The sequence below is a fragment of the Trachurus trachurus genome, assembly GCF_905171665.1.
Source record: "Trachurus trachurus genome assembly, chromosome: 8".
In the NCBI taxonomy this organism is placed as follows: Eukaryota; Metazoa; Chordata; class Actinopteri; order Carangiformes; family Carangidae; genus Trachurus; species Trachurus trachurus.
The window spans coordinates 7926907-7945489 of NC_139905.1; the positions used below are offsets into that span (position 1 = coordinate 7926907).

An 18583-nucleotide genomic window follows, 5' to 3' on the forward strand; every position below is an offset into this window, starting at 1 on the left:
GACTGTGAACAAGACACAACAAGACAATAAACCAGAGTTATTAAGATTCAACCATTTATTTGGTAACTCTCAGCGGATGAAAACGTTATATGACATTATACAGATAATTACAAGGCGTAAAATATCGCGACGGCGTGTGTGAACTATAAGGCATGCAGAGACGTTGCATAGGGCTGGAATGGCATCGTACAGTACTAACGCTCGTCCTCCTTCTTCTTCTTCCCTTTTCAGGAACGACAACAACCACGACAACAACGACATCAACAACGACATCGACGATGACGATGGCGACGAGGGGACGGCGGGGAGAATCTAAACCAAACTCTGATATAAAACGACCGGTGAGGAGGTGAAACAGCAGCGTCGCCGGAGGACGGAGGGATGGAGGAGAGAGAGATGTAAACAAACGAGAAGGAGGAGGAGGAGGAGGAGGAGGAGGAGGAGAAAGCGCTGCAGGTTCAGCTCTAGTGTCAAACACAGTGGGTCGTAACATTCATGAGAACAATAAAATAAAAACGAGTCAGAGTCACGTCCGTCTTCACACGGCGTCGTCGTCCTCGTCCGTCACCCACAGTCAGTTACAGAGTTCTTCAGACACGATGAGGAGAAGGTTTAAGGACGAGCCGAGGAGGAGGAGGAGGAGGAGGAGGAGGAGGTGGTGGCTCCCGTGGCGGTGGCGGCGGTGGCTCCTCCTCCTCCTCCTCCCGCAGGTCGACTGAGGAGACGCTGCGTCTCACTGGACTGAGAGTCGGGGCTGTCGTCCTCCGAGTTGGGGAAGGGGACGTAGAGACCGAGGACCTGCTGCACCTTCAGGGGGAGCTCCTGGAGGAGGAGGAGGAGGAGGAGGAGGAGGAAGAGGAGGAGGAGGAGGAGGAGGAAGAGGAGGAAGAGGAGGTTAAAATCCAGATCAATGCATAGTAACATGGTTAAATCATCTTTGTTTCTAAATCTCCTTCATGTTTCCTGATTTTACTGAAACGCAGCAAATTCATTATAATTTCAAGATTTTTCAGTTAGAAAAAACAGCAAAAAAAAGCCTGAATTAGATTTCAGCCTCTGAACTAACAAATGAACTGTTTCAGAAAAATACTGGTGTCGATAAACAGAATAGAATAATAACTGAGTTAATCATAGATATTTAATATTAAAGCAGAAGTAAGCGATATTTTTGTGTTAATATAAGTCTTAAATAGTTATATCTTCCGACAGCAATCACTTACATAGAGTGTTTGGTCTGAAACACGGGTCTCTCAGTCCCTCTGCTCTGCTCTGAGCCGAGGAGAAAACATTTCTCGTATCCTACAAGTTTTATCCAATGAGGAGAGAGAACGGCATGCAGGGCTGTGTGTGCAGCCAAGGGATGCAGTGAATGTGGTGACGTAGGGACGAGGACCAATAGATCCATGACGAGGGCGGGGGCTGCTAACACCATCGGCTGACAAGACGTTATGGTACGTTCAAGGCAACCCGTAACTCATGTTTTTCCGACCTGTGAACTCGTACCAGTTCGATCTGGTACGAGTTCACGGGTCAGAAGTTACGAGTGGCCGTTATAGTGACTTTCACAGGTAAAACAGGTCGGAAAAACACGAGTGGGTTGCCTGGAACGCTACAAAGTCGTAAGTTGTGACTTGAAGCTGTAATTTACGGTTTCAAAAGCCTACCTGGAACGCAGCATTAGCCAAAACGACCGGATCGCTTACTTCTGCTTTAATAAAATAAGATAAAATATCAGTTATAACTTGTGGAAAGAGAAAAAATACAGTTTTTACACAATAAAATAAGATAAAAAAATATATATATATGTAAATAATTATATATATTTTTTTAAATGGAGACATTTTCATTATCAGCTAATATTAGATACATGTTAAAACAAATGTGATCATATCGTGTTGATCAGCTTTAACATTAAAACAGATAAGTGTTTTAAGAGCCAGTTTCAATTCTGGACGTTAAAGTTATATAGTTTGGAGACAAAACTCATGACTGTTCACAAATATTATATTTATATTTATATACATGAATATTTAATGAATTTCCTGCTTGTGGTTATTAAAGCAGAGCCAAAAACAAGATCACTTCCTGTTCACTTCTATTTCCACTTTGGAACAGAATGAAAACAGACAGATAATAAAATAAACTTGTTACCTTGCACTGGATCAGCTGCAGGTAAATGGCCTCCGCTCCTCGGAGAACGGTCTGCAGGTCGAGCCGCATCGTCAGCTCGTTGATGTGCTGCAGGTCACAGGGACGGTGAGTCTCAGTGTGTGTGTGTGTGTGTGTGTCTGTGTGTGTGTGTGTGTGTGTGTGTGTGTGTGTATGTGTCTGTGGAGCAGCAGCAGCAGCACAAACCTTCAGGATGGTGTTGAAGTCGTGGTCGGAGCCGATCAGCTCTCCTCTCTGAGACTGCAGGATCGAACAGGCGATCAGCAGGTGGAAGTTGTCGCATGGGAGTCGAGTCCAGAGAACCTGAGGAGGAAACAACAGGACGTTACAACGACGAGGAGCTGAGGTTGATCCTCATGTTGAACTGTTGTCGCCCTCATCTGGCAGAGAGAGAAACTACACACACAGTAAAACGATTATTACTTTGATCAATTAATTAAATGTAAACTAAAAACTAGTAAAACTCGTCTTAAAACCCATTTTTACCCCTTGGCTTTCAACTCCGCATGAGACTCTGCTCTAGTTTTTGTGTTTTATGGTTTGTTTAATGTATTGTTTTATTGTTTCTAATCGCTTTTAAAAACAATGAAACAACTATTCTTCTGTCTGTTTTATTTATTTTATTGCCTTTAATTGTTTTACGTCTCTATGTACAGAACTTTGTTTTCAGCTACGGTTGTTTTAAAGTGCTATATAAATGAAATTGAGTTGAGTTGAGTTAAAAACTATACATTTATTAACTTTACTCTCTTTCTCTTTGTCGACTGTTGCTGTGTTTGTTTTTATCTAATTGTGTGTGGATCTGTTATGAGTTTTGTTTTTGCTATTGAATCATTTAATTCTGTTTCACATGTAAAAGCTCAACTAGTGACAGGAGTGAAGAACTAGCAGCTGCTATAAACTATAAATAACTATGTCAAACTGAATTGTCCCTATCAAAATAAACTAAAACTTTTAAGTAAACTTCTGCAGTGTGTTGTGGTTTTATGATACTGAAAACTGACTCCTTTAATTACACTGTACATGTTAAGAGTCCATCTAGGGACAAAAGATCAGTTTTATGCTTTTTATTGACTGAAATTATATGAATTGTCCCTTTTAAATAAAAAAGAACAAACATAAAACTTTAAGTATTTTACAAATCTGTTGAAGAGAAGTGGGGTGTTCGATCCAACTCTAATTCTTCCTCTGAACACTGAGTTTGTTTTTATCTGGAGCATCAGAAACGCTTCTTAGATTTCATTGTCTCTACACCATGCTCTGTTTTATATAAAGACTGTAAACATGTAATGATGTGTTTTTGTTTTCCTGGACCTTTTGTATCCTCACGCTGCTGACTGGACTGTGCAGATGCATTTGGAAACAGCTTGGATTGTACAGATGTGCATATGTAATTACAAAGTTACACAATAAAAAGAATATATGGTAATAAATGGATAACATCAAGTTCCGTTAATCGTCACTTCCCGACATGAGATCATGGTTAAAAGCAGTGAAGAGTTTTTAATCTCAGTGTATTTTCACATTATAAAAACATTAGTGTGGCTGAGTTTCATCCACTCACCTCCCACAGAGTGAGGATGTCCTCGAAGGGAAACTCTCTCTTGAACCAGATGAGCAGCCAGCGGAAACAGAAGCAGAGCGAGCCGCTGTCCTGAGAGTCTGATGGAGAAAAAAACAAGAGGATTAAGTAATAATCAAAACTTAAAGGGATAGTTCAACATTTTGGCAAATTCTCCTATCACCATAATCCCTATAGTCATAGCAGTAAGTTCATTACCTTTAATTATCGGTGCATGTTGTTTTGAGATCAGCGGGGCAGAGACGTGAGCTGCTCAGTGAACACAGTGGAGGTGAACGGTTCAGGTCCCCTGTCCCTCATCAAACTCATCAAATACACAATCCAACAACTCCACAACGCTCTGGTGGACAAGTTGTGACCTGCACATTCACCACGCTATGAAATAATCATGTAACATTAGAGACAGAGTTGTTTTAGAGGTAAATGCAGCCAGAACTACTTTCTGCTGGGAGGAGTGATTTCAAAAGCGCAAGTAGTTCAGAGTATTTGCTTCATGTGTCGTAATGTTACATAATTTAACAACAGGGGACCTGTACCGTTCACCTCCATTGTGTTCACTGAGCAGCTCACGTCTCTGCCCCGCTGATCTCAAAACAACATGCACCGATAATTAAAGGTAATGTACCTACTGCTATTTCACTCCTGTGAATCTCTCCCTCTTCTTTATTATTCATATATTCAGACATTTCCACCTGCTCCTGTTTGTGTTTTTATTGCGTGGCAAAGCAGTTTCCCCTTGGGGATCAATAAAGTTTTCTAATCTAATCTAATCTAATCTAATCTCTTATATAAAACTCATAGATTCTGGTGAATAACCCAGAACAGCCTCTGGTTTTGTGTTGTTTCAGTTTCCGTCCTACTTCATCCTTCTGCCTTCCTCTACAGGAGACCATCCCCGTCCCTGCGGAGCCTCGGGGCTCGTCAGGAGGTTTATTTTAAGTCGTTTTTTCGGAGCCTGAGTGGATGAACGTCGGGCTGACACTAACCCAGGAAGTCACACAGCTCCGGGTCCAGAGCCTTCAGCAGGATGCTGAGCTGCAGGAGCTGCTGCTTCATGGCCTCCTGAGACTCCTCGAAGTTCTGGTGCTGCACAGAGGAGGGAGAGGGAGGTGTGTTAGTCACCATGACGACTCTCAGAGGTCGGAGGAAACTTTCTAGAAACACTGAGCGACGGAGGGTGAAACTAAAAGAGGAACTATGCAGGATTTTCACCTAAACTATGCCACATTTTTACCTTAAAGTGTGTTTATCAGTACGATAAACAGTAATAAATAGTAATGTTATGACAGTTTGCATCCTCTAAACTGTTTAACTATTTCTTATAATATCTAGGTGATTGTACTGTGGTTTTAGTTTGTTTTTACTATATTTGTAATTGTATGTGCTGGACCCCGGGAAAAATAGCCATTGCTCATATAATGAAGCAATGGCTAATGGGGATCCTAATAAATAAACAATTAATTCTCACACTGCACAGCCTACCCATGACACAATAATAAGTTTAGTGATGGGGCCATTCAATAATATTACGTATTCTTCTATGTTATCATGAAATTCTACCGATGAAAATTTGCTTGAAAACACTTTAATTAAACAGCTTCCTAGTAACTGTGATGGTTACCGTAAATAAATTACTATGACTAAATTAATATGATAAATAACGTTATCCACCACTCCATGGATCGTTTTCTCACCGGCTTCGTTGAAAACAAATGCACATGGCCGGGAGGAGAGTTAGCAAAACAGAAGGAAAGAGACCAGACTTGCATAGTTCCTCTTTAAATATGAACTTAGTTAAACCAGAAGTGCTGATTAAATCACCACAGTCACATCACATAAGGTTTATATTTAACCTCTGAGTCAAACTCTGCGTGTTTCTGAGCTGTAATTCCTCTGACATCTGCAGCTGCTCACACACACACAAACCTCCTCTGATGAACGTAATTAGAGCGACGAGCAAATCTAAACTCCTAAACACAGAGCGACAGAGCGTTTTCTTCTCCTCACCACCAGCTCCATGAATCCCGTCAGACACCAGAACGACTCCACCTCGTTCTGGGTGATGAAGAGCAGCGGAGCGAGGAGGTCGCTCATCCCCTGAACGTAACCTGGACGGAGACAAGGTGAGAAACAGGGTTTTACTGCAGCAGGTGCAACTGTGTGATGTTGTTTATTAGTTTGATTCATGAGGCTCATAGATCTTTACTGTGATGTATTGTGTGTATGTCACTGAATTACAGTTCACTTATTCACTTTGTGCAGCTCTGCCTATCTGACTATGTTTTGTTACGTCCAAGTATGAGACAAAAGAAGAACATGTGTTTACTGTCAGGAATATGATGAACTGATGCGTCATCATCATCTCTCCTAAAACCTTTTTTTTTAAAGGGATAGTTCAACATTTTGGCAAATTGGCCCATTGCCATAATCCCTATAGTCATAGCAGTAGGTTCGTTACCTTTAATTGTCCGTGCAAGCTGTTTTTAGAACGGCGGAGCAGAGCCGAGAGCTGCTCAGAGCTACGCTACGGAGGCTCATGGGATTTCTTGGTTTCCCTCTGGTGGACAAGTTGTGACCTGCACATTCACCACGCTATGAGATAATAACAGAACGTTTCGAGACAGAATTGTTTTAGAGGTAAGTGCAGAGACTGCTTGCTGAAAAACTGTCCCAGACGGAAACATGCATCAGCGGTTTTGCATGAATTTCCCTCTAAAACAACTCTGTCTGGTAACATTCTGTTATTATCTCATAGCGTGGTGAATGTGCAGGTCACAACTTGTCCACCAGAGCGTTTTGGAGTTGTTGGATTGTGTATTTGATGAGTTTGTTCCGGCGTTTTAAAAATAGCTTGCACCGACAATTAAATCTAACGAACCTACTCCTATGACTATAGGGATTATGGCAATGGGCCAATTTGCCAAAAATGTTGAACTATCCCTTTAACTTCATTCAAATTGTATACACTCTTTTTCTGTTTTTCTGTTTCTGTTCCATCATTCCAGACTCAGTAGGTTTCAGTTTTTGTCTGTTGGTCGTAAACAGGAAACAGTTCAGTCCAACAGACTAAAGATAAACCACGAAAACAGTCGACATGGTAACTGATAATGAAAATGATCAATAACTGTAGCCTTGGTCTGCAGGTTGGTCTTTGTACGTACAAATCAAATACAAAAATAACATGTAGGTGGTGTTTTTTTCTTCTATCTTGTTTCTTTTATCTGTCTCTTGTTCTATAATGGCTAAACAAATAAGCTCCATCATCATTATCATTATTATAATGTTTCAGGCATGAATGAACATTTAAATATAGATTATATGGTTGTTCTGATTGATTTCTGTGTTGGTTCTGCAGCAGTGTGACTCTATAGTTTCTAGAGAAACGTACCCAGATCAAAGTTGTACATGCAGTAAGTCATGAGCACATCATGGAGCAGAGTCAGTCCTGGGTTGTCGTTGCCGGAGAAGAACGTATTTTGTCTGTCTGTCCTGCTGACGTCTCGCTCTGTCACAGAGGAACAAAGACAGTTTAACTTCAGCTGACACACACACACAGACACACACGGTCATCAACGGGCCTTCTGTTCCTCGTTTTTGTTTTGTTTTTTGTTTTTTTTTGGGACAGATTGCAGAACGGACCTATCAGACTCCTGTATCCTCGGAGCAGAGAGTTCCTCATCTCCTGCTCTTCACTGACCGACTTCCACTGCACCTTCATTCTGAAATACTCGTCCCTGCAGAAAAAGAGGAGGTGGTTAAAAAGTGGTGCTTTCCCTTTCTTTGGAGGAACAAACTCCTCATTAACTTAAAAAAAAATTGTTAATCATGATACTTTTTGTTAAATTGCAAAAAAAAATGGCTTTAGAGTAAAAAATCCTGCCAACATTGATTATTTTGGGTGGTGCCGTCTATGATTTTGTCCTTTTTGTGTGTGATTCTCATCCTGTACTTGTCCTTTTTACCCTGTTTTGTAACTCTGTCTTGTCTTATCCTCCTGCTTGCACTTTTTGTTTGGTTGTTCCTTTTGTTTTTGTGTTAATTGATGTTGTCTGTTGAAGTTTAGATAGCACATGCATATTACACAGGCACTTTGTATAATTTATGCCACATTTTAATGACTTAACTATTCTTCAGTGCAATTTTGATGCTATTAGCACATGTAATTAGTAGTTTCTTTTTAAAACACACATATATATGATGGTGTATATTATGTGGTGAGTGTGGGAATGTCCAAACATTGTGTGTATTTTATGTTTTATGGACTACAGGTGAAAATTAAGTGCACATTATCCCTAAATAAAAAATCAAATCAAACAGATTTGGGAAAATTTCCAAGCAAAATAATAAAAGCACCAACGTTTTGACTCTCAGTATGTCGTCCCGTTCCTTCGCTGTGCTGTTCCATGGGTAAAAACCCAGGAGGAACTTCCACACCTCCTTCCTGAGTGATGGAGTGACGCCCTGCAGGAGAGATAAAAAAAAAAAGAAAATGTGTGACTCAGGTTCAAAGACACAAACAGGAGATGAACCGTCCGTCCGGTCTCTGTGAGATCTCACCCCTCTGAAAACAAGCTCTTTGATTTTTTCGGGGTGCGTCACGCGCCCCTCGGCGTCCAGAAACTCCTCCCACCGGTCCAGAGGCCGACCCCGGGTCACGTCTGGTCTGGGACCGAGCTCCACGCCCTTTAGGGAAAATAAAAGAAAAACATAAACAAACATAAATCAATCAAACTTTATTTGTAGCGCACTTGTCATACATGAAGCAGCTCAGAGTGCTTTACGTTATAATTAATAAATAAAAAATAAACAGAGAGGACATTTACACACACACACATTCGCATACACACACACAAAAATTAAACAGTGAGGAATTAAAAACACTAAAGAAATGCTATCTTACACTCAACAAATTGTACTTTGCAGTGGGGAAAACAATAGAGAGTCGATGAAAACTGAATAAAATCGGAAGATTAAATAGTATAAAATAGAAATAAATAAATAAAATAGATAAATATATAAATGTATGTATAATATAAATAATTCAAAGGAATAAAAATGGAGATGTTGCTTTTAAAAATGTCCACATTCAGGCAGTAGGCCGTAATGATAAAAAGAGGCCCCACCATAAGACTTTTGGAAGGATTAAAAAGCCGCTGCCTGAATGAAAACTTGTATATTAATAATTAGCATAAACAACTGATTCACATCTTTTTTGACGTGTTTAAACTCTGCGGTTCTGTCGAGCGTCTCTTCTTCTCTTACACAGGTGATGAGTTCGAATCCGGGCTCGTCGTCAGACTGGATGGGAACGCCGGGCTCCTGACCGGTGCGCAGGTGGAGGGGCGACTCTGGGGGTCGGATCGCCGCCCGGAAGAAATTGGTGACTTTGGAGAATCCACCGAATGTGGTGGCGTACGGGTCCTGGATGAATCTCTGCTCGGGAGGAAAAGAAGCAGAAAGAGTCACAGAGAGGAAGAGAAGCTGAGGTTGTTGTGAAAATGAAACTAACAATAACCAGAGATCCGGTCTGGTCATGTGCTGTGACCGTGACCACACACTTCATTATGTGACTGTGGCACGCCACTTACTGTTCTTATTTTTATTTTACTGATGTTTTAAATATAGTTTATTGTATGTGTTTGGATGTTTGGATGTTGTACTGATGATTGTATGTGATGCAATCCTCTGTAAAGTATCCTTGAGTGGCTTGAAAGGCGCTTTCTAAATAAAATGTATTACTTTCCCCCCAAAGTAACTGAGTTATTACATTAGAAAAGTAACTAATTATTAGAAAAAGTATCTATTGTGTGATCTCAATGTTTTTTGTGTCAAATTACTTGGATTCGCCCCTCCCCAACCTCCCGTTTATCTAGAACTAACGGCCTTTTTCCAACTAGTTGATGTACTGAAAAAAATATGTAGCCTATACAGTACGTATATATAAAGTGTGTCCAAGTAAATTTCCGTCAGTACGATAAATAATAATGTTGTGTTTATACAGTTTGTATAAATTAAATTCAACCTTTATTCCCACACAGCCTATGCCTACCCATGACACTATACATGAGTTTAGTGATGGGGGCCGTTCAATAATATTATATATTCTTTTAGTAGTAGTGCTTTATTCACACACACAAAATCATAATATATTTAATAGATCATATTGTGGCCAGTTTTAGGTATGTGAATTGGTCTCCTGAGGAAGCTATCTAAAGCTTATAGTAGGAGCCATTTGACATACATTAGACATACACTTAACATTTGACACACAATGTATGCATATTTACATGCACTTGACACTTACATACATTTAACATACTACATATAACACGACATACACTTAACATAGAATTTGTAATCCCAGGATGTGCATTTATGTATACGAGTTTAGCAATTCTTCTATATTAAATATAGTATCATGAAATTCTACTGACGGAAAATGGCTTGAACACACTGAAACGGGTGTATTATTATTTTGAGATGGGACTTCTTGAGTCAAGTGACGGCGTTATAACGGGGGAAACAGTAACTTTTTTGTTTACTTGTTACTGAAAAAAGAAGCGCTGGTATTTTATAACGCTGTTATTCCCATCACTGGACTGTGGTGAGAGATTCAGATCTCCAGACTAGTTAATCAGTATTGATCAGCAAAGCTTTTACGGTCAGACAATTAAATATTATTATATCACAAACTTCCTTCTCCCAGCTTTATTTTTGTTGTGATTATAAATAAAAAGTGACCGAAAGCTTGGTGAGTTAAAGATACTTGCATTGATCCACGTGTGCAGATCCTCTTTTTCACACAAAATAAAAAAGTGATCAAAGTATGAATTTACCGAGACAAGATCTGAGCCTCCGTCGTCGAGGAGGTGCAGCTTGTCGAAGGACTGAGACAGAGCACCTGAGTCATGTGGGTAGGCGAGAAAGAGCCGCCCGTCCACCGGTGACCTGAAGACAACAACAGCAGTCATGTTATGTTATGTGATGGTTTTCTTTTCTCCCCCGACTCATGTGATGTGTAAACAAAAGATATAAGCAGCTCTGTCTGTGTGTGTGTGTGTGTGTGTGTGTGTGTGTGTGTGTGTGTGTGTGTGTGTGGACGCTCACTGGTCCAGGATGATGTAGCGGTGCAGAGCGCGGAGCAGCTCCCTGGTTCCTCCCCGGTGGAAGTGCAGCGGCGGCAGCGGGTGACCTCCCCGACTGGTCAGCACCAGGAAGTTTCTGCCCAGAGAGAACCGCGCCCTTCGGAGGGAGTAGAGCTCCGACAGAGGCAGAGAGAACGACCACTGACCTGCAGGAGAAACAGCGAATATTTAGTGTCACTGACCCTTTATTAAAGGGATAGTTCAACATTTTGGCAAATTGGCCCATTGCCATAATCCCTGTCGTCATAGCAGTAGGTTTGTTACTTTTAATTGTCAGTGCAAGCTATTTTTAGAACGGCGGAGCAGAGCCGTGAGCTGCTCAGAGCTACGCTACGGAGGCTAATGGGATTTCTTGGTTTCCCTCATCAAACTCATCAAATACACAATCCAACAACTCCACAACGCTCTGGTGGACAAGTTGTGACCTGCACATTCACCACGCTATGGACGTTACGAGACCGAGTCATTTTAGAGGCAAATGCAGAGACTGCTTGCTGAAAAACTTCCCCCGACGGAAACACGCATCAGCGGTTTTACATGAATTTACCTCAAAAACAACTCTGTTCCTCAGTTCCCTACTTTATTAACACATTTGGCCTAAAAATACATCATCAAATCCAAATTGTAAAAATATAACAACCCCCCACACAGTCCATGTCAGACATCTCTGATTTATTCATCAGCTGATTCAACCACTTTTTCCCCAACTATATGGAGAAAAAAAAAAATGCAACGTCTGCCGCTCCCATCCCATTCCCCAGATAAATATTTTTTGTACTATGAATTTAAAACTACAGGTGCATCTCAATAAATTAGAATATCATGGAAAAGTCTATTTCCAGCAGTTCAAGTCAAATCGTGAGTGCATGCATATAGATGGACATACTTTTCAGAAGGCCAACATTTCCAGATTGAAATGCTTTTTTGAATTGGTCTTTTGTAATATTCACATTTTTTGAGATACTGAATTTTAGGTCTTCATTAGATGTGAAGCCGTAATCATTACAAATCAAAGAAATTAAATAAATACAGACATGAAATGTTTCATTCTGTGTGTAATAGATCAATATAATGTTTGTATTAGCTTCACTTTTTTCACTGAATTACTGACATAAATTAACTTTTCCATGATATTCTGATCTATTGAGATGCTCCTGTATCACATCTCCAGTTTTACGTGGTTTATCAAAGTCAAATAAAAACTGTGAGAGAGTTTCAAAACTGCACTTTCGACTGAAGTTGACCACAGCGCTCCAGCTGCTTTGAAGACGCCATGTGATCACAGAGCCCAGAGGGTTTTTTAACAACACAACACAACACAACGCAACTCTTCACCCAAAGTGACAGACGTGTGAACAGCACCTGACTCCTTCACTGGGACGTGTTCTCGCTCTTTCTTCACGGTGCTGATAACGGCCCAGTCTGGTTCATAGCCGGGGTCAAAGTTTGTGTCCTCCTCCCCTCCTTCTCCGTCCTAATCAGTAAAAACAAAGTTGACGGCCATCAAAACAAAACAAACCGAAACGTTTCTTCTTTTCCTGTGTGTGTTGTGTTCGCACCTTTTTAGAGTAGAGGACGGCCGGGGCGTTGCGACCCTCGTCCTCCAGGGGGCTCCACTCTAGAGCTGGGATCCCGGCCTAAATAAAAACAAAACAAAAGACAAAACAAAGGCCTGGTTAAATAACACCGGTGCTTTCCTGATTTCTCTCTTTGTATCAGGTTTTGACTCAGACTTGTTCACTCACCCGCTCCACAATGCGGATGAACCCCGGGATGGTGGTGTCCTGGTTGCTCCTCTTGGCATTTGTGTGGAGGTACACGCCTTCCTTCTCAAATATCAGCTGTAGGGCAGGGGAGAGGAAAGGCCACAACATGGTAGAGATGTGAAAATTAAGTTTATATAACACAGGTTATGAGAGAAGACCAGGTCACTGTGTCAGTGTGGTAATTGTATCTGTGAGGGTTTCGATTACACATCACATTCATTATCAACCTGAGGATTCATTTCACAACTATTTCATAAATGATTTACCCAATAAATAATGAAAATACCTCATTATAATTTCCCTGAAACAAGTCTTACATTCAAATTTATTCAGTTTACTATCAAATAAGCCATAGAAAAACAGGTCAGTGGTTTCTTAACAATGAGATAGATTGTTATCGTTGCTTTCTTTCTTTCTCTGCTGCTTCCTCTTGTCTGTTTTCATCGTATTTGTATATATTGTGTTCACCACCCTTTATAACATGTTGTGACATTATTTGGTTGGTGAATGTGTTCAATATTACTCTATTAGGTAACATGAACTTTTATGGATGTGAAATATTGTCCTTATCTTAACCCTCCTTTAAAAGAAAAATATTACCATGGACAACAGATCAATATTAGCATTTGAGTTGAACTCTGGTGTTTTATAATGATGTTATCAGGCCTTATGAATCAATGAACATTTTTTATTTTGTGTCATGCTATCATTTTTTCGGTCGACCTTACTGACAGTGATGGGAATAACAGCGTTAAAATGAATGAATGAATGAATTTAAGACTTTTTAAGGATCCGCAGATACCCTGTTGTGCGCTCGCAGCAGGACAGATAATCAGATGGATAATCGGTAAAGTTAATAATTTCACTTAATGTGGCCATGAATAAATTAATTTCGATGTTTCGCCTGTTATTAAACGCAAATCTTGAATAGGTCTCCGCTGTTTTCACATTTAAAAAGGTCTTTGTTGTCTTTGTACAGAGACAATATGAGATTTGCTTGTAGCCACAGCACTTAAAAAACCCACTGTAACCTATTTTCATAGGCACACCAGCCTCGCTTTCAATAAAACACACACTCGCATTCCATAATTGCGATCAGTGAAATATATGAAAACAATAAAATACAATTTAAAAATGAGAGAAAAAAAATCTAAATTCTTCGACATATTTAAACTTAAAAAAAAGAAAGAAAAAGTAACACAATAGTTACTTTCCCTGGTCACTAGTTACTATTATAGTGAAGTAGTGGAGTTATTTACTCAGTTACTTTTTGGGAGAAGTAATTAGTAACTATAACTAATTACTTTTTAAAAGTAACGTTCCCAACACTGCTTACTGAACAGTCTTTGTCTGACAGGGTCATAAAATGGACAGTTTAACACAAAATGCATTTCGTTCTCCACATCTTTCAGATCGCACAAAGTCAAACCCTATCCTATCCTCTTCCGCTATGTCTAGCTATATCTGCCTGTCTCGATATGAGGACCAAGTATAACTTATAGTTTCATTAATGCATCGGTATAATTTATGGGGTCAAGAAATCTATAACAATATCAATATAACTGGTCATAATTGCTCAAACATAATGAAAAGAGCCACAGGGGCAACACAATTTTAAATGTAGTTGTATCTTATAAAAGGAGAAAAACAACTGTCAAAAGGAGGAGTAGTCATATCATGAAGTTATCTGGTGTCTAGTTTGCCATTGGCTGGAGGTAAAGCTCGGGGAGGACGTCACTGAAATGTACTGGTAGGATATAGCTGATCTGAGAACTGATCGGCTTTTTTCTCTGAATCACATTTTGGTCTTTACATTGTATTAATGACAAGGTGAGGTGTGTTATGTTCATAGCTTCCTAAATCACAGATTGTGTCGTTAGTTCATCTGACTGGTAAGAAAGACCTGCAGTGGCAAGTGGTGTTATGATAAATTAGTCCTGTCAGAATAAACGTGTTAATCACCACAACTGATTAACAATAAAATACAATGAATAATGGTTTTAAATGATTGAAATACCTTTAACTACTGTAACATATGGGAATGCCAAAATAAAGAGGTAAATATGCCTTGTCCTTTTATCAAAGTTAGTGGTTTTGCACTCTTCCCTGCATTAGGAGACTTTTACTCTGACTTTGTTTGCCTAAACAAATCCTTACATGGGCAGAGACTCAATGTTTAACCCAGAGTTATGCCTATGCCCTTGTAATTAATGACTTTTATTAACAGTAACATTATAGATCAGATGAAGCTGAATCTGTTTGGGGGAAGGGGATTAAAGAGTGAGTGGTTTAAATGGCAGAGCTGTGAGGTCACACATCAGAGCTGCTACATGACAGAGGACATCACATGATGGTTTCTTTCTGGTCTGTCAGGTTACTCGGCCAGAGACAATGGAAAAAAAACAACAACTCTATAGAAACTTAGGTGGTCTTAGCTCTTTGACCTGGTATCGACGGAGCCACTGAGCTGCTGAGTCTCTGTGTGGTTAGAAACACGTATCGACCTCCTTTACACAGCAGAGTTTGACTTATTATGTGTGAACCAGATGACAACGTGTTATTATGGACGGAGGTCTTCTCTGACCAACATTATGGAGAGCTAGCGTCAGCTGCTGCTAACACTCGGCTATTTCCGTCAAAAACACCGAAGCCGAATCGTGTGTCAAGTTGTCACTATTCAAAAAATTCAAACACAGCAAGTGTATTAATGTGTAAAATGGTCAGTACCTTGTAATCTTCGCTGGTTTGCTCCATTTCTTCTGTCTCCTCCAGTTTCCCCTGCTCCGTTCTTCCAAAACAAATGTTACGTCACACTTCCTGCCTACGGAGAGCCCCGCCCCCCCAACGGTGACGTAGCAGGGCGACAGCCAATGAGATCGTAGAAATACACGGATTTCGTTTTATATTATTTTAAACGCGATAATCTAAGAGAAATAACAACAGCATCCCGGTAAAAAATGATAATTATGTAATATTATTACTGTAATATTACGTAATGTTAATGTTAAAGTGCTGACATGTTTGTTTTTTAATGAAATTCTTCACTCTGTGACCACTGGAGGGCAGTAAACACTAATTCAAGACAGCATAATCATCATAATAAATAATAGTGGCGTAAAATCAGTTTTGGTTGTTTTGTGCTTTTTTAACTGAGCTAATAATTATTAGGAACAATTATTAACAGCCATTTAGTAGGTACAGTACAGACGCTCTGGCTTTGCTGACCTTGGGCCCTTGGGTCTGTGCAGCAGTGCATTCATGCCTGTTGATCGTTTTCCTCCTTCATAATACTGTTTTATGTAATGTTATTACTGTAATATTATGTAATGTTAATGTTAAAGTGCTGCCATGTTTGTTTTTAATGAAGTAATTCACTGTGACCAATGGAGGGCAGTAAACTCTAACTCAAGACATCATAAAAATTTTATTTTTCATTATCATAATAAATTATCATAGCACAAAATCAATTACAATCATTCGTTGGTGAGGACAGTGGAACAAAAACAAGTTACAAGTATTTTTTTCTTTTTCTTTTTACCATTCAGTGGCCATAATATTTGCTTAGTTCTTTGGGAACTGTAGGAATGGATCAATGAAAGAGTTGTTTTCTAAAATCATCCACATGTCTTTTTCAAATAGTGTGAGATAAATGTCTGTCAAAGAAACAGGTTGTCAGCTACCACCATTTGAAAAAAAAAAAGCTAATGTTGCTGGGTGTTTAAAGCAGATATCAGTGGAATGTTTTTGTTAATATAAGTCCTAAATAGTCCTATTTTCCGTCAGCAATCACTTACATGAAGTATTTCAGCCTAAACACGAGTCTCTCCGTCACTCTGCTCTGCTGTAACCCGAGGAGAAAATTTTCCTTGTGGGATACAAGTGTTATCCAATGAGGAAAGAGAACGGCATGAAGGGCTGTGTGTGCAGCCAAGGGATGCGCGTGAATGTGGTGACGTAGCACGAGGACCAATTGATGCCTGACAAGGGCGGGGGCTGCTAACTCATGGTGCGTTCAAAGAAACTCGTACTTTGTGTTTTTCCTTCCTGTGAAGTCATACCAGTTCGATCTGGTACGAGTTCACGGGTCGGAAGTTACGAGTGGCCGTTATAGGGAACTTTCACAGACAACAGGATGGTAAAAACACGAGCTACGGGTTACCTGGAACGCTACCAAGTCGTAGTTGTGACTTGAAGCTGTAACTTACGGTTTCAAAAGCCTGCCTTGAACGCAGCATTAGCCGAAACGGCCGTGAAGCTGATATCTGCTTTAAATAACTGCTTGTCGGGTCAATAAAAAAAAAGCATACTGTATAATTTTTGTTGCTGCCCCCTGGTGGACAATAAAACCCCTTTAAAATTATATTGTTATTCTATGTCTTTTTGTAACTGTTTGTGGTTGTGTTAAGCTTTTTTACTGAGCTGTTACTTTCAAATAATTATTAATAACAATAATTTACAGTCACATAGAACAGCAGCTCTGCCCCCTCTTGCTGACCTTGGGTCCTTGGGTCTGTGCAGCCTGTTGATAGTTTTCCTCCTTTAAAAACTTTCAAAATAAAGCACACGAGTCAGCAATGCCATGTGGTTATTAAAGGGCTGTTTATTGGAATAAATCAGTTGCAGGTACAAACACAGATAGCCTACTGTTAACATTAGTACTACCATCATTACTATAAATACCACTGGTGTTACTTTACTTACTTCAGTATTTATTTAATTATTTTAATGTGCTCCATTCAGCAGCTTCCTGTCACATCCAGACTTTTATTTCAGTAACAAGTGTGATCATGGTGTTGGGCCTGTAACAGGAGTTGGTGGTGGACTGGACCGTACACGTGCACGAGAAACAAGGCGAGGACGAGCCCGCCCACCGAGCACGGTCACGTGTACAACGTGCGTTCGATTGGAAGGCAGTAAACAGGTGACGTCAAAGCTACATGAAGTTGAGCTAAGAAACTGAACGAGAGTCGGAAAGGAGCTTTCAAAATAAAAGCACCGAAGTTGTTGCTATGTGTTTGCTGTAAAGAGAACAAAGGCGATGATCAGTATATATAACAGCAGAGGCGTAAGCGAGCTTAGGGCCCCCCAAGAGCAATTATGAATGGTGCAGTTGTATAATTCATGGAACAGTGGAGAATATTCCTGCAAATTCACATTTTGGCTTCGTGTGGAGGCAAATGACATGTAATGTGAGATAATAGCATGGTGGAGCCTGATTTAGAGGTTGTGGGTTCAAATCCCACTCATAGTGAAGGAAACCAGGTGTCCTGCTGTGTGTGGGACTGTACAGCAGAGCCTTCGCCCTTCACCACCCTTGCAGACAATCTGGGATTTGAACCTCGATCAGCCTCCCATGTTTTCACCTCAGCTCCACCATACTATTATCTTACATCAAACTTCCTGCTAACACATTTACTATGAATACGAATACAAATTACTTTATTAATCCCCAAAGGGAAATTCTTTTGTCTGTCAGCTCATCTACCATTTGCAGAAGAATTAAAAAGCCTGATGGCTTAGGTACAAAGATCTTTTATATCTCTTCGTACTGCATCGAAGGGAGAGGAGCCATATACTGATGACACTAAATACTCCTTGTGCTTTTAGATACACTTTTCATATCTATACGTTATAAGAAACAAAGCTCTTCTACAGATCTGTAACATATTTGCCCCAAGTGGGATTCAAACCTCAAGCCTCCCAAACTAAAGCTTGTTGTATTGAATATGTTTTACTCTGAAATGTGCTTGAGCAAGTTTCCCAGCTCACTGTATGGGATGATTATCTGACTCCAACTTTGATAAAAAATAAAATAAAATAAAAAAATTATTGTCACCTGTATTATTTTTTATTATTTATTTATTTCATTATTATTATCTGTATCCCAAACTTATTTTTCTAGGAACACTTGTGACTTCTCA

General features: G+C 39.9%; 1 protein-coding gene across 1 annotated transcript; it reads right to left on the reverse strand.

The window, feature by feature from the left end:
• Positions 1-206: 206 nt before the first annotated feature.
• tbc1d17 (TBC1 domain family, member 17) lies at positions 207-15480 on the reverse strand. The gene is made up of 17 exons (XM_083977757.1): positions 15390-15480; positions 12642-12737; positions 12456-12533; positions 12259-12370; positions 10859-11042; positions 10588-10699; positions 9014-9184; positions 8309-8434; positions 8109-8212; positions 7391-7485; positions 7140-7256; positions 5759-5859; positions 4738-4837; positions 3734-3831; positions 2356-2472; positions 2152-2238; positions 207-822 (listed from the first exon to the last, which is right to left on the reverse strand). The coding sequence occupies exons 1-17, from the start codon at positions 15414-15416 to the stop codon at positions 613-615; spliced, it is 1935 nt and encodes a 644-aa protein (XP_083833883.1). The 5' UTR covers positions 15417-15480; the 3' UTR covers positions 207-612.
• Positions 15481-18583: the final 3103 nt, after the last annotated feature.